Source organism: Ylistrum balloti, unplaced genomic scaffold, assembly GCF_031769215.1.
Source record: "Ylistrum balloti isolate Yb309-2 unplaced genomic scaffold, AGI_CSIRO_Ybal_v1 Utg370528, whole genome shotgun sequence".
Lineage (NCBI taxonomy): Eukaryota > Metazoa > Mollusca > Bivalvia > Pectinida > Pectinidae > Ylistrum > Ylistrum balloti.
The window spans coordinates 408,438-425,509 of NW_026782337.1; the positions used below are offsets into that span (position 1 = coordinate 408,438).

The window sequence follows — 17,072 nt, forward strand, 5'->3', positions numbered from 1 at the left end:
TATATATGTATATCCTTCTTTAATTAGATTAGCATCGAGTCAAATGCTTTTGTTTTTAATTGACGAAAAGAGAGCTAGCATACTCTGGTTCGTTCAATATTTGCCATCTCCACATCAACTTCCATTGTTCAATTAGGCAGCCACCAGCTACAAGGAGACTCTCTGCCTTAAACCCCGACTGTTAACAGGAAAATTAAGTGACACACCCTTCAAAACAGGAAAATAAAATGACATACCCTTCAAAACAGGAAAACAAAGTGACACACTCGTCAAAATGATCCTTACTGCCCATGGGATGATAAACTTGGCCAACAAACATTTCATCTTTCATCAGTTACTGTAGTTGTAAATCCCTGCTTTTGCAGATAAAGGATAGTAACGTTATTTTCACCCAATGTCACATGACCATCAGACAAAACCATTCAAACACATATGGACAAACAGAAAAATTTGAAATTGTGATAAATTAGAAAAAAGGACTTGTACCTGAATAAATTTTATTTCACTTCATGACGGAATTCAATAAAACATTGAAAAAGATGACAATGATGTAGAAAAGTGAAGTTTGAAAATAAAAATAAAATGATCTGCGAACACCTTTCTTCGTCAATGTGAAACATCCAACATGTCAAATATGTCATTTATAAACACATTACTCCATTGTCATGTCAGGGATACTACCGCAACAGCAAATTATTAATATGAAACTGTAGGACTTAATATCAGTGTCCTGAATGGTCGTAAAAATTAAAATCGGTGCCTCATTCTTGAATCGGACAATGTAGCATAGTCCTCACACAAGTCCCATCATCAATCAAGAGGAACTAGGGTATATGTTCAATATTGTCGGCTGCAGATTTGTCTGCAGTCAGATGTATTGAAAACGCTGTATGCGATTTCACCAAATCCATTCACATTAAGTGGACAAAAGTTAAAAACGTTGGTATATGATTAAGTCTATATGAAATTTTGTCCTTGGTTGTGTTATGTTTAGTATCGTCCCTGACGACCATCCCGCTCTTTTCTACCACGGCGATCTCGTCCACGAGATGAAGATCTCCTTTCCCTACTACGTGACCTCTTCCTCTCCCGACTCCTGCTGCGACCTCGTGTTGGTGGTGACCTGGACCTTGACCTTTAATAATAAAATAGTTGAAGGTAACAATAGAGATATTTCATTTCTATTGCTCACATTTTGTTCTACATTCAATAACTACTGTTCATTCAAAAAGTTCTAAACAGAAATTTGAAATGATGCTAATTTTTAAAATTTGAAATCATTATCGTCAGTTTCACGCTTTGAAAAAACATTTAAAGTAGATGTGACAGAACGACAAGAAAGCCCCTGAAATATTTTTGATTATTGCTTTTTTTCCCTATTTTAAATTCCTATTGGAGTCAGACAATTTAGTTATAAATTCCTATAAACATTTGCCCTCATTTTTAATTTTACAAAATCACTTTGCACCATAAAATATAGAAACAGCCTTACCTCCTCTTCTTCCTGCTGCGACCGTAAAGTTCACGCCGGAGCTCCCTTGAAATTGGCTTCAAGTGCATAAAGTTGCAGAATCCCCCTCGGGTACATTCTCTGTGGACGAAACAAACAGATTTAATTTACTGATGACACATTTATTGCTTTTCGATCATACCTCATACCCAATACCCAAGATTTAACTTTTAATAAAGGTAAATTTTATAGGCCAAATCAAATTAAATTTTTTTTTCAAAGATGCTGTTTTTCTTAATATTTCAAGTTTCTGTAGTGTTAAAAGCTCCACATAAAAATGTTAGGAAACCAACTATACGTTTTTTCTGTTAATCTTATTTTCAACTTAGTTTGTTCCAACCTCGAAAATATTGTAAAATACCCCATGGAAACAACAACCTCTTTTTACAGCATTTCACTGATTCTATAAAAGTTAATATTTTTGATTACAATAGTCCTATGGACCAGTTCTACTGAGCATCGGTATTGATGCAAGTCTAAGAATTCTACTTACCCCATCTCATACTGACGACAGCATGCCTCCCGAAAGTCTGTGACTGGGGATAATTCCGAATGGACAGGTCTACCATTGAACCAACGATTGTTCAAGTCGTTCATACTTTTCTCAGCATCCTCTTCATAGCGGTACTGTAACACAATATAATCTGACTGATATAGGTATAGTAACAGAAAGGCTGAGCTACTGGCTGTCTCAGTTAACAGATTTAGCTGATCTTATGCTCATGTTGATGCAGTATAGAACATCACGAGCCATTAGGCGAGCAACACATCAACGGTTTTTCAGAAGTGTATTGAATTCCATACTGAAGTTGCATGAGTGTAAGATTCTATTTATCACAAGCTCACAAAAACTTTCTGAAAACTCTCTAACTTTATTTCTCTATCAGAGAGAAAGAAATTCTCTACCGAGACAAACTTGGTTCTCTATCAGAGAGAAAGAAATTCTCTACCGAGACAAACTTAGTTCTCTATCAGAGAGAAAGAAATTCTCTACCGAGACAACCATGACACAATTAAGATGTTCCCTATTTATGACGTTACAGTAGTATGATTACACATGTGACTTGCAATACTTATGACATGGCCATACGACGTGACAAAATAGGCTGGTTATGTGATATTTCTCTCCTTTTTTAAATACAACACTGGGATAATCCTGATGGGGTCCTGTATCCCTAATCATCCTATTTTCCCCCCGATTTTTTTCTTAATTTTACATAGGATTGCTTTTAACTTTGTATAACAATTACTGAAAAAGGCTCATTTCTTCTAGCTGCCCGGATAATCATTACAATTTAGTACCACAGAATAAACAACTTTTTGATTCAGTAGCATTCCAATCGTAAACTAAATGAGAATTTTCGAGAAAGCAAGTGATCCTCCAATATGTGAAAATGGCTTACTTAAAGGTATTAAAACTAGACTAGTAGCACAGAAATTGAAAAGTGTGATGAACAAATTACACACAGCTGATAATTTAAATCCAGTACCTTATTTTGAGAACTTGATGACAATACTAATATGACTTGTTTAAAAGACCAGAACATTACACTATTACACTGTACTTAAAACTTCATTTATTTTACAAATGTGAAGTAAAATATTCCAACTTATATTAATCACTTCTGTTACAAAGATGGAAGTAACCAAAGGGTCGAACCCAGGACATCTAGGTGAAAGCCATGTGTTACAAATGGGCCAGCTGACCACTCATATATAATCTATTGGTATTAATGATGGCTGTGGGAATCTTACCTTTACGTAGACATTCCCCACCAAGTGATCTCCAAGGTTGTCACAGACATTCATTTCTTCAATTTCACCATACTGAAATCACACCAAATAATTATATGTCTACTTTCATTTTATCTATATATTACCTGTGGTAAATTCCTCATATGACGACACAAATAAAATAAATGTACAAGCATGACAGGTTAGCATCATATTCGAAGTTGAGCCCATCTGACAGAAAAAGAATATCCAAAGAATTCCAAACAAGGATGATTTAAATTGAAGCGAATGACAATGAATTAATACAAGATTGCTGATGAATGTGGAATGAGTTCAGATCTGTCTACAAAAATATAAAAGTAACATTTTTTTGCATTAAAACAAAAAGAAGGTACATGTAGGTTCAAATCCATGTCATTATTGAAACTTGATGTCAATCGCCCTTGTGAGCACCTATGTAAATCAATAGGCTAGTACTCCCTTTAGAGACGATGGTATGTCTCGGACTGTCAGTGACCAAAGCGATTACCTACTCTACATGGATAGGTTTACATACCCTTCCAAGTTTTAGACTTAGGCCTTCAGTAACACCAGACATTTAACATTTGCTATCCCAGTATCTAGGCTAACCAGTGGAGCCATCAGTGACTGCATTAGTAAACTATTGTGAGGTCTAGACTTCCAACCAGTAACTGTAGTGAGTAACTAAATCTGTCCATCATATACCATTCTAAGACTTTGGCTTGGATGTGAGCACAATAAATAAAGGAACTACACATACACTTATATAGCTAATCTTCATCTATTTAACATTGAAACCTTTCTCATTTTTTCAATAGTAATTTAATCCTTAAAACATAAAAGTATTATGTATACAATGTCTGCACTTGTGTTGTATATTGCACATGTACATACAGTTATTGATTCTACAAAGTTACTTTCTCCCGCAATGAGAGAATGCCTCAACATATGTTTCTCTTTCTAGGACATTTTTATGACAAAAATTTCTAGCAAAATATAAACATTCTAAAATTTGTTTAAATTTCTGCCTACATATCTGAGTTTTAAATGATCATCTTCATTTTTCTGAAGTTTCTAGCCCATTTTGACAAGATTACTGCCACTTCCAATCAATGGATATCGCTGATAAAATGGTAAGGTGATGTTGGAAAACACATCACAGAACTTTTACCTGGTGACACAGCAGTCAGCAGCTTAATTAACTTACCTGTTCCTTTGGTCACAAGTTTCACTGTGATACAGTATATATTGCAAAATCCGTTCAAATGCAATCTTGTTATTTACCTATTATTACTATTGTCCTAATCAGACAGCAATTGAAACAAAGGGTCAAGGTCACAGTATGACCAAATACCTGAAGAAATTCTTTTGCTTTTTATTGGTTTTTTTAAGCTAGATTATCCTTATAGCCAAATTGTGGATATCAACATCACTGACTTAAGTTTATATGTGGAAGCTAGATATTCACACGTCAGGTCATTGTCAAAATTACTTTGTTTTCTAGACAAAATATATAATGGGCAACTATTATTTAATTTCCTATACAGAGAACTTCACTAGGTAATTTTACTTTCATTTCCTTTATACATCATTGGGTAATTTTACTTTCATTTTCCATGCACATTACATCACGCGTAAGTTTACTTTCACTTTCTATGTACTATACATTGTATTCAAGTTGAATATTACATTGAGGTTGCCTACCTTCTCCATTTCTACATAGACTTCTTCAAAGAACTCATCATAGTGCTGCTGTATAGCTAACTCATCCATTTGGACTAAAAACAAAAACAAGCACTCAAAGTAACTCATATGTGTCCTCTCCCAAACAACTTCAATGGACTTACACTGCCATTTGATTGGCTGAGATCTGTTGATACTGCATTCCGATTGGACAGCCAGTCTTCTTTGTATCATGATCATGACAGTTTAAACAATGACCAAATCTGATATCTATACAATAGAGCAAAACCCTTAAACAAAATCTATAAAACTATAGGAATAGAACTTTTAACTTTTCCTATACAAATGTTATGTATTTACAAAGTTAATTTGATGTCCATTCTTGCTGTAAATAGGACTGTACTCGGTTGTTTGGAATTTTTCTTTTGAATTTATTTGGTCAAGCAACAATATATACATACCAGAAATGGTCAGAGTTTAATAATAATTCTGTTTTTTAAGTCAAGAAAAACTTCAAAAATATTTAAGAATGGTCTCTTTTTTTATTTCTTTATATAATTTATACACATTTTAAAGTTCCTGGGTGATCATTCCTGGAAATATTGTAATAGCAGATGTTATGCTGGTTAAATAATCAGGGTGTGTGCTCGATAAATATGAGGATGTTACATGTATCTCCTGTAAAAGTTTTCTTGACTGAAAAAATCAAACCATTTTGTTCTGTCAATCTTATGTGATCTGAAATTCAAAGAAGCCATATTAAGGATTTATATACAAGAGTGTATCTAGTTTTGACACAATCACAGTAAATGTTTCTAGACACACTCTTATATATATCAAACCAACCTCTCGCCAAACTATATTCGCTATGAAGTTCTCATCAATTCAATTTCAGTCAATATTCCAAACTTACATCAACACTGATGTCCACAAACTTCAAAAGAGTCTGTTAAAGAAAGATTAAAAACACAATCCTATATATTGGATAAACAACTTGTGTATGGTAATGTACATTTCAGTTGAGTCAAAATGTTAAGAACAGCTATTTAACAGTCTTGCAATAAGCCCATCCCCTTCATTGAGTTATTCCCCACCCCTTCTACGAATTACATCCTTGTCCTGCAATAAGCCACCCCCTTCCAAATTACTTCCCTGTCCTTGTGCCCACCTCCCTTCTATGAGTTATTTCCTTGTCCAATAAGCCATCCCCTTCCACGAATTACATCCTTGTCCGATAAGCCACCCCCTTCCACAAATTACATCCTTGTCCAATAAGCAATCCCCTTCCACGAATTACATCCTTGTCCAATAAGCCATCCCCTTCCACGAATTACATCCTTGTCCAATAAGCCACCCCCTTCCAGAAATTACTTCCCTGTCCTTGTGCCCATCCCCCCTCTATGAGTTATTTCCTTGTCCAATAAGCCACCCCCTTCCACGAATTACTTCCCTTTCCTCGTGCCGATCCCCCTTCTATGAGTTATTTCCCTGTTGTGAACAAGCTCACCTCTTTCCGTAAGTTAAAGTTCTGTCTTGACTGCAAGCCCTTACCACAGTAAGTAATGATAAATAACATTAATAAAATTTTGTTCTACCATTTCACCATCTAAAAGTATTTTCTTTAAATTGTCAAATATTTAAACAAATCAAACTTCAAAATGTTGATAAAGGAAGTTGGAGAAAACTCTGAAGCGATTTTGGCGGAGAAGTTGGTCCACAATCATCGTAATATTTAAGGTCTAAATTTGAACAAGACTTTACCTTGTCTTCTAATTCACAAAATACTTCCTCAAAAAAATCATCAAAGTCCTGTTGTGCCTCCACGTCATCCATAGCGACTGAAACAAACATGTTAGCGCTCACAATCAACCATACAGTGCAGTTAATTCTTACAAGGCCAGATAAAAGGCATTTTACTTTGGTTTCAAACAGTCAAGATGGCACAATTATCAATTTAAAAACAATTGTCTTTCTGTTGTTTAAAATTGCAAATTCTGATGTCTATTTATCAGTCTATGTTGAATGTGCTCATCAATGATCTTGTCACACATTACACATGCTATTTTCATGTCTTCTAAAATTTTTCCCTCTATTTAGGTCTACCCCTTCCATTCAAATGGACCTGAGACCCACTCCCTATACAAAATCGATTTCCCTGCTTCCTAGGAAAATGATTTAAAGAATTGGCTCTATTTCTCCTATTGGGGCCTTCCCCTCTACTCCAGGGAGCCAAGACCAACCATTTGTACAAAACTGATTCTCTTCACACAAGGATGCTTCAGACCAAATTGGGACTGAATCCCAACATTCCCACAGAGGAACAAGGAATTTAAAGAATGTGACAAATTTGGACTCCATCCCTCAGACCCAAGGGAGCCAGCACAACCTTTATAATAAAACTAATGCCCTGCTCCCAATGATTCTTCTGACCAAATTTAGTCGAAATGTGTTCAGTTTCCCTAGTAGCAATTTGTAGAATAAGTTGGACAACCAAATTTAGTTGAATATGTGTTCATGAATGAAACTGCTTCAACAGCACATAACTCCCTAAATAAACATTTACTTCATTGTTATAGATTCCACGTCTTACATGTCTACTCATCATTTACTGTTAACACCCGATTCTTTTCCAAGATAATATCAGCACCAAAATAATTAGGGAAAATAGTTGAAATTTTACAATAAAAGTGGAAACATCTTTTATATGGCCTTGATATGGAGTTAACAATTGTTAATTACTATCAAAGCATTCCTTTGATTAATAATTTATAGCATAGTCTTTCAGGTATTTCATCTTTACTTTTGTGGTACAAACCCTAGATTAGTCCATATTAGCAAGCTTGTAAACAGATAAAGTACACAAATGAAATTATCATATTTTTTTAAAACATCTTTTTTATTTATTTATAATGTATATTAAAGGGATATAAAGAGAAGTCCATTCATGTAATAATGTAATATGATTGTACAAGAAATTGTTAACTTTAAAAAAAATGCTCTTGTAAATATTCATGTGCTTTTTTCCAGAATATTATTTTAACATTAACAAATCAAAAATCATAAAATCATATTTTTATATTCATGTTATGTAAACATTGATTGTTGAACATTGTGAACAAACCTAACCAGATGTGTACTTCATGATTTACACCACAACAATGAGTCATGCAGAGATGCTGGTCATTCAAACAAGCAATCATGCAACTAAAACACAGACTAAATCTACAGGCACGCTACACTCAAGCTACATATCCATGCAAATATCTTATAAACAAAATATAATCTCGTTTACAGTTGACCAGGGGTAAAACATTTGTCCATGATACTGTATTACAGGTCTCGGAAATTTAGTATTTAACAATGCAAACATTTTCATTTCTAAAATAGGATATTTTTGTCTTAAAGAATCTATTCCAAGGACTTAATTTAAAAGAGACTGTCAGAAAATTAATTATAAGAAATTGGTTAAGGAGTAAAGTAGGCATATATGACATCATACGTTTTCTGTCATGTTGATTATTGATAACAATGCATCATTTAGGATACATACTGGATAGACTGGATTTTGAAAGACCCATATTTGTATTACGACAAAGATGTTTTGCCTCTGTTGGGGAGATTCTGCAACACAGAGATACAGCTATATTCCAGGACACAGGCACTAAGAATTAAACAAAATCATAACAAAACTGAAAGGAAAATAAAACGGAAAATTATTAAAAATCATAAATCACCAATAAAAACACATAAAGACCCACAAAGTGTTTATAATTGTAGATGTCTTATTGTTTAATACCAGCTCTATATCAAATTTTTGATAAATATGGGCATTACCCAAACGGCCCGGTCATAGTCAATTCTACTACTACAGAAAGGCTAAAATATGTATCACAAAAAACACAAAGAGATATTTGTAGAAAACAGCTGTTGAAAAAAAGTGGAGTATTAATAGTTGTTTTAAGTGTAAATAAATTCATGATCATTATATTTATATACAATATGTTAATTGAATCAACCAATTTAAAGAAAAAAGAAATTGTAGCAATTTTCTGAAGTAGACAATACAGACATGATTCTGAGTTCTGAAGCACAAAGACTTCTTTTTCCTGACTAAGTGTACACATTTTGTACTGGCAATATAAACTTCAACAAAGAATGAAAATTTACTGAGTATATGACATGCAGATTAAACAATAAATATATCTCTTTTTAATTTTCTTTTTTTTGCATTAAAAAAAAAATAATATTGATTGCAATGGATGAAAAAAAATCCAATTAATTAATGTCTTTTAAACCTTACCAAAAAGAACTAACTTCTTAAAACCATTAAATCAAGACAGTTAGCATACGGTAAATTTTCGGTCAGTTCAAACAAAATAAAATGAAAATTAAATTAAAATGAAACACTGCTGCTCATCGACACTACAGATACCAATATTCTATGGTCTGTATATGAATCATTTGTAACACAGAGTTGGAGCCTCAAGTTGTGTTAGCTGTCACGAACACAATGTGATGGTAAGACATGAAACCAATCACACTGAGTCAATGCCAATTCAATGTCATTTATGTGTATAATTTTATTCTTAACACACCAATTTTTACAAATTGTTATATATGTGATCTCAAAATGTGGAAGAACATTTTGAATTGCAAGAGAAACAAGATTACTGAGGGTTCAAACTATCACTAGACAGTAAATTATCATTATTATTGCAAAAATTGTGTTTGAACTATTCCATATTCAAACTGACCAAAGGTTTACCATAACTTAGACTCACTAAAGCAGAGAGAAAAAAAGGTATTTAAAGATTTAAAACTTAATCAAGTCCCATACAGTAATTAGGATTCACATTACTTTGCAGCATAAATGCCCTGCTTGTTAAGAATTTTACTGCAAAATATTGCTTTCTGGGATCAAGATACATCATCAGCTATAAAGTCTACAAAAATTAAAAATAGTCTGAGATGTTTTGTTCCACAACACAAGGCTGACAATTATGTTACCACAACACCAAATGAAAAATTCATCCTTCAGCTGCTGTATGTCCTTATGGTTGACTTCAATCTAAATTTAAACTTTGAAACATCAAACCTCTACCCAAAATGATCTTTTGATGTCAAGCAATGTTTACTTTCTTATTTTCAAAAAATAATTCAGTTACTTCTGGCCTCCCATTTTATAGTTCTTTAATTTCAATATTGCAGAAATTATTGTAGAAATGTATATAATCATATATTTTCATCAATATTTTGAAAAACTGAAGCCAGCAGGGTCAATATTAACCATCTGTATTTTAACTTTGACAAAAGTTTGATACAGCAACTTCAGGTATGGATAAGAGAGATAAAATCTGTTACAACATTGTATGTGCTATTACATGTTATGTGTTCTACTCACTGTGAGAGCCGTCAGCGGTTAACGCAGCATTCTGTGGGTTCAGGTATAGATTCTGGATCAGTACAGTCTGCAGTGTAAAAAGCCTTGTAAGTCACTGTCAAACAAGCACTACATACTATAGATATTAGGAATAAGGACCATCTTAATTTGATTATATTAACCAAGGTTTAATCAATTATAATGTGAGAAAGTATTGCATGGCATATTCCATTTTAATTGGCCTTACATTTTCTATTTAAGTATAAATTTCAATGGGGGTTTCATCATATCATCTTAAAAATGCATGTGTTGATTTAAAGCTAGGTATTGATAATACAGTATAGCTTGAGAATCTGGTTACAATTGCTGTATGTTTATAAAATGTATGTTAATCTGCAGTTCAAACTTACTGTTTGACAACATATTTAAATACCTGACTGAATGTTGGTTTGTTATGGAGACGAGAACATCTTTCTCCGTGTCGACATGCTCCAATTTTGAAGTAAAATGAACAATTTACTCTGAAAAATAACGAAATATGACAGTTTAATCATTTTCCTTTAATCATTGTCTTGAAATACACATATACAGATCTACAATTCAGTTACAACTCAAAAATAGACCATTGGAATATGATGACCACCAGCAATACAACTTCTTTTAAATGACCAGCTAAATACAAGTGGCGTCGCTATTATGCTATTATTAGATCATCCATGTAATTAGTGTATACTTCAAACGTTTCAAAACGTTTTACGAGTCAACTCGTCCCAATTTCCAATTCGAATCATTGCAACGCCATCACGTATTGCACAAATGTGTCTGTATAGATCCATATGTAGTATGAAAATCAAATCAAACAGATACCTTAGTGAATCAAGACAAACCATTTATTTAATATAACCTGCTACCAGGCGAAATGCTAATAGACCTATAAGACGTACTTATGGGTTTGCTACAAACGTTTGCGAACCAACTCGTCCCATTTCCAAGTCGGCCTTTTACGTGCACTTCACCACAATTCATAATTTGCCGATTTATTTATATTTATACAAAAGTACCTTTGCAAATAAATGAGTGATGTAACAGCCTCATATTGAATCGAGAACATAGCTGTTCAAGACAAATTATAATTTATTGATTTTTGTTTTGTAGGCGATGCCATGAAACAAAAACATTGGCCTTCAACCCAAAATAACAGCTTATACGACAAATACATGCATGTTGGTATTCTCTAAGATGAAAGGAAAAAGCATTGTTATTATAACTTCTCGCCATACACTTTCAAATTAATACTAACTTGTCTTTTTCTGTGCCGAAAATCGACGCCAAATACTCAGCCATTTTCCGTGCGTGCTAATGTTGATCAGCGTTAGAAGGAAGTTTGTGTCTGAAAGAGCGTGTTGCTGACACAGATATTTGCGTGTACGTCAAAATCAATGACGTTTTACACATTACGGAAGTGTGGATTGGAATACAGTAAAAAGGTAATATAATAATTTCTATAGAACGGAGGTTTTGTGAAACGAAGCTGATTAATCTTAAGGTAAAATTGAAACATTAGACCACATTTCCTTGTTATACACTCCTCATCTTTCAAAAATTGTCAGTTAGCTGTTTACGTACACCGGTGTACTGAACCCAAATTTGTATGATTCACCAGCACGACCACTATTTTCGGGTTTTTGTTTTTGTTTGTGGATCATTTCAGTCTATATTCACTAAAATTCACATTGTAAAGTTTATTACATTAAACGACAGTAACATATCACTTAGGTTTTATCACTATATGTTGTTACTGTTATCATTATTATTAAACGTCATAATTGGTAAGCCTTGAAATCTTAATACACTGATTTACAAATGGTCACCCAAATTATATGCACATTCAATGACACTGGAAGAGATATACCAAACCTCTAAAAGTGAAAACAGATCACGGCAATATATATGTACTTCAATAGATTAAAATCAATTTTTGCCACTGACAGCCATTCAATGCATACTGTTTTGACTGATTTTTGGGACTCAAATATTTGAGTCCTGGACTTGTGCTTTTCTTGTGTGACTCACTCAAACTTTGACTACCCAATATATCTCTTTAAAACTGGACTCATCATGATTTATTTAAATGGTTATCTGGACTCCTCATCAAAACTGCATTTTGCCTCAGTTGCTCAAGGCATGGTAATTAATGTTAACCATTTTTTTTTTATTTAAAAACTCCAATATGAATTAAACAAAATTTGGAACATTCATTCCTCATTACACAGCTGTAGATTTGTTCAGACAGGTCAGATTTATATATTTTAGAGTTTCCATTTTCTTAGGAAGTCCTTGTTTTGTCAATGGTAACAAGTTAATGTTTTCATTAATCACTGTTAAGTGATTATCTTTATAAATCATAAGTACAAACATGCTTTGAGCCAACAGACACTATTTCATTTTCCTGTAATAAGTCCTGTTTTGATTCAGAAGCAATGAGCTTTGTTTTTTTATAAATGCAATTATCAATAAATTTTTCTTTTTAGTTGAAAATTTCAAGATGGATCTTAAGCGAGTCAGTAATGAGGATAAACTGTCTTTGTGCAGAAAATATTATATTGGTAAGTTGGTTAAGAATATTTTGAGAAAAGTTACTATTGGTATATAGATCTATACATTTGATTCAAATCCAAGTGGTTAAAAAATGTGCAATGATAGTTTATATTTATCGTTGAAGCAATATATGACATTAGTTGATATTTTAATTTGTGTAATATCCTGTAGCAGAACTGGACTGGGTCAATCGTCGGCCACCAGTTAATTCATTTGGTAGAGCATCTGTCCAGAGGTCGGAAGGTTCTGGGTTCGAACCCCAGTCTGGCCGCTCATTTTTCCGCTCCTACTATCGTATTACTTTGCCTGGTATATCTGGGAGTCAGAGGAAACTCTTTGTCATGTCCCCTCATCGTTGGCTTTTTGTTACAGGTGGGTTCGCCCTTTTGCCATTCCTGTGGTTTGTAAACTCAGTCTGGTTTTTCAAGGAAGCTTTCATCCAACCCAGTTATCAGGAGCAGAAACAGATAAGAACATGTAAGTTTAAGAATAGAAATAGATGTCAACATGTCAATTTTTGGGAAAAACAAATATAGGGACTTGGAAAATTTAAAGCAGAAACCGATGTGGACATGTTGATTTTATTTGTTTGAAGATGTGTCAAACTTGTATAGATCACTATAACATATATCTGATCATGGGTTTTTACGGTATCTGATTGGGTGGTCATAGGTCATAGTAGAGGGATCAAAGGTCATGCTTAACCTTTGTTACATGCTTTCTTTTGTATCAATACCATTGGTTAGCTCCTATCAGCTGATACAGATGTGTCTTGTGGTTACAAGTTAAAACTTAGATAAAACTTTATAATTTGTAAACAAATGTATCAAGTTCATGTTTATAGCTTAGTATGGGAACACTAAAGTCTACTTATTATAATTAGAATGTCATGGTTTCGTTGGCAAAGTTAAGAAAATTGTTTCAAATTTTGACAGGAAGTGACACTGATGATAACTGCACAAATTTATTTGCTTTGAACACATAGCACACACTTATGTAAATCTGACTCTATTTCCCATCTAAATCATATACCAGACAACATGTTGATAAGAATTTTTTATACATATTTTTGTGGTTCTTTTGTTGCAGATGTGATTCGATCAATAGTGGGGACAGTGATATGGCTGGCGATCATTATCACATGGGTTGTGATATTTCAGACAAATCGAGTGACTTGGGGAGAACTAGGAGATCGCCTCTCCTTTATCCTTCCACGTGGCATTCCCTGAATAATTATGGTGAATTTTATAAAGAAAAATTCTTAAAATCTTGACTATCCATTTCCTGCGTATTTATTTTTAGATTTAAGCAATAGAGCCAAATTCTCTCAATCTATATCTTCTATGTTGCTTTTTTTACTTGATTTTAAAACAAGAAAGGGAAAAAAATGAAATAAAAATACTTGTATGTCAAAGGAAAAGTCTGGAAGAAGTTGAGAACATTGAAAATTCCTGTCAGCCTGAGCTGATAGTCTATTGACTTCTTTATGAAATCTTTTCAAGAATTTTCAAGAACTTTATACTTTGATTTATACCATGAATTCATGTGTCCATGAATTAAGATCGACACAATTTTTTAAGCAAATCAATTTTGTAGTGTTATTCATAGTTTCTCAATTATTCTTCATCCACAAATAAACAAAATACTATGTGTAGTTAATTTTTGAGAAAAAAAAACATAAAACTTGATCTGCAAAAAAATGCATAAGGGGTTCTCTGTAATAAAGCTTGAATGCTGGAGGGTTGAATATGTACTTGTCAATCTACAAAGTGCATGACACTGACCTTTCAGGACACAACCCAACCAATACAGGGCAGTGACCCGGGAATGACTCTTGTCTATAAAATACCCTTTTGTCAGTCAGGTGCATGATGCTCTGGTGAGAGTGAAATTTATGGTTTGTTCATACAGGAGCTTTGTTGTTTTATAAACTGGTATTTAGTGTTTTGCTGCGACATCAAACTCTGAATATTTCCTAGATTTTTCATAGCATTGGATATACCATTTGTTGTTTTTGTTTCAGATTTGTTGGTGTGGACAAGTGTCTGGTGTTGATGAGGCAAATGTACTAGGTTTTCACTAGATCTCGTCATAGGTGATAATTAGACATCTTTTTCTCCGGCAGATTCTAGACAGGTTCTGGACCGACGGGAGTGTTCTTACATCAATAATACAGATTTATATAGACAGGTTCTGGACTGACGGCAGTATTTTATACCACAGCTATATAACGCTGTGTGTATCCACAGACAAGACTTATACCTCTCATTTACACCATAGCTAGGAGTGTGACCTTGATTGTCTTTTAAATTTAAGTACAAAACTAATAATAATTTTTTATGGGTATTTGTTTCAACAGTCAGTATCCCAGATTTCTTTGCTAGAATATCTGTTTACTACTTGAAACTTTCAAGATTTGGTTTCTTGTTCTGTTTTGTTTTTTGTTTTGTTTTTTTCCCTGCATTACAAATATTTTATTTCCCCACTGAGTATATAGATATATGTATATATTTACATTTTGTGCTATATAGCAAGTATATACATTATATATATATATATGAATTGTTTATTTATAAATTGTGGGTTCAGCCGTCTCGAACAATATTGTTTCCTCAAGCAGGAGGGGTTTCACACAGTATAGACATAAATAAAATGATAAAAAATTATATCTAAGATACTGGTTAAATTGTTTGAGAAATTCATCTTCTCTGAAGTAACCAGCCATAGAAAATATTTTTATATGTACAAAAATATTGCATTGTATACACAGGTTTGTCCTTCATCATTATTCATAATCCTGACACAGTTTTTCTACAGTAGATGATGATTTTGGTGTAGTATGTTTTATATGATTTAGTGTTTTGTTAAATGGACAATGCAACATCCCAGAATTTTAAAGATAGAAAAAAAGAAATTATTTCATCAGTTATATGAGTAAACTGATTTATATTCAACAGTGTTTAAAACATTGTACTGTATAGTTGTCAAATTTCACAGATAAAATATGTTATTGTTTTCCTGGTTGTGGCGAGTTTACAAAGTTTAAGTTTTGGGCACCTCCTCCTGATAATGTGTAATACATTTTCTGAAATTTGATTGACTATAAACGATAAACTGGGTATTTGATTTTGCACTAGATTAACCCCCCCTGTGAATATCACCAACTATACAATGTAACTTTTGAATTGTTATATGAGGAATGCTCCCTGAATGACTCTGTTAAATGCTTATCTAGATGTATATTTATGTATTACTACTCTATGGTTCCAGTAATAAGCCCATGTCTGGTAATAAGCCCAACCCTTGACTTTGAGTCTAGTGATATGCTAGCCACCAGAATATCACCATACGTATTCTGTATGCTACTATTTTGTTCAGGATGTTTGCAGTAAAAGGAACCATGATAAATACAGAAATCAGCTTCATTATGTGTAAGTTTGATCACATTAATCCACATTTATACAAAAAGACATTGATAGAATGTTGAAACTGCTATATTTGTACGTTTGATTTTTTTCTTCATGATCATTTTCGAATTTATCTGCTTAAATGTTTCATTTTTTAAAAAAAAAATGACAGATAAAGTTATTTTATAAAAGGCAAACAAATATTGGTTTCCAAAGACATGTGAAAGTACACTATTTTTTACCATTGAAGAACAGAAGAAACTCCAGCATCTGTAGCAATAACAGGTTATCAGTATTTGTGATAGGACAGCTTAATGAGGAATTCTTTGAAAAGTATGAGAATATCTTAAAAGTTGATGCCTAGATACAAATACATTAAGGGATTCTTTTCTGTGGAAATATAGTTATAATTAATTTATGTATCACTACACACATGTATGAGGGCAAGAATGCTGCATATAAATGAGATTACACTTTGTGAGTCTAGTACTTTGTAATGGTGAAAGGAAGAAAGATGTTGTATACTATAATTGTGTGATTTGAGTCTAGTACTTTGTAATGGTGAAAGGAGGAAAGATGTTGTATACTATAATTGTGTGATTTGAGTCTAGTACTTTGTAATGGTGAAAGGAGGAAAGATGTTGTATACTACAATTGTGTGATTTGAGTCTAGTACTTTGTAATGGTGAAAGGTGAAAGGAGGAAAGATATTGTATACTATAATTGTGTGATTTGAGTC

General features: G+C 33.1%; 2 protein-coding genes across 3 annotated transcripts; one reads left to right on the forward strand and one right to left on the reverse strand.

The window, feature by feature from the left end:
* Positions 1-480: 480 nt before the first annotated feature.
* Positions 481-11,698, reverse strand: LOC132555920 (splicing factor U2AF 35 kDa subunit-like). Its single transcript, XM_060220297.1, has 8 exons — positions 11,629-11,698; positions 10,762-10,849; positions 10,350-10,416; positions 4,970-5,043; positions 3,266-3,337; positions 2,004-2,137; positions 1,493-1,591; positions 481-1,135 (listed from the first exon to the last, which is right to left on the reverse strand). The coding sequence occupies exons 1-8, from the start codon at positions 11,670-11,672 to the stop codon at positions 991-993; spliced, it is 723 nt and encodes a 240-aa protein (XP_060076280.1). The 5' UTR covers positions 11,673-11,698; the 3' UTR covers positions 481-990.
* A 47-nt stretch (positions 11,699-11,745) lies between these two features.
* On the forward strand, positions 11,746-16,974 carry LOC132555921 (gamma-secretase subunit PEN-2-like). 2 transcript variants are annotated; one of them, XM_060220298.1, is made up of 5 exons: positions 11,746-11,815; positions 12,860-12,934; positions 13,299-13,403; positions 14,016-14,164; positions 14,950-16,974. In XM_060220298.1, exons 2-4 carry the CDS (start codon positions 12,874-12,876, stop codon positions 14,153-14,155), a joined length of 306 nt encoding a protein of 101 aa, XP_060076281.1. In that variant the 5' UTR covers positions 11,746-11,815; positions 12,860-12,873; the 3' UTR covers positions 14,156-14,164; positions 14,950-16,974. The 2 variants fall into 2 exon arrangements, with proteins under 2 accessions (XP_060076281.1, XP_060076282.1); XM_060220299.1 differs by lacking the exon at positions 11,746-11,815 and adding an exon at positions 11,857-11,874 and having other exon boundaries at positions 14,950-16,956.
* The last annotated feature ends 98 nt before the right edge of the window (positions 16,975-17,072 follow it).

Coding starts and splice junctions, on each gene's coding strand:
- LOC132555921 (XM_060220298.1), top strand. CDS start 12,874: ATGGATCTTAAGCGAGTCAGTAATGAGGATAAACTGTCTTTGTGCAGA. Junction 12,935..13,298: donor GTGCAGAAAATATTATATTG/GTAAGTTGGTTA, acceptor TTTTTGTTACAG/GTGGGTTCGCCCTTTTGCCA. Junction 13,404..14,015: donor GCAGAAACAGATAAGAACAT/GTAAGTTTAAGA, acceptor CTTTTGTTGCAG/ATGTGATTCGATCAATAGTG.
- LOC132555920 (XM_060220297.1), bottom strand. CDS start 11,672: ATGGCTGAGTATTTGGCGTCGATTTTCGGCACAGAAAAAGACAA. Junction 1,592..2,003: donor TGTCGTCAGTATGAGATGGG/GTAAGTAGAATT, acceptor TTTCGTCCACAG/AGAATGTACCCGAGGGGGAT. Junction 1,136..1,492: donor CGCAGCAGGAAGAAGAGGAG/GTAAGGCTGTTT, acceptor TTATTATTAAAG/GTCAAGGTCCAGGTCACCAC.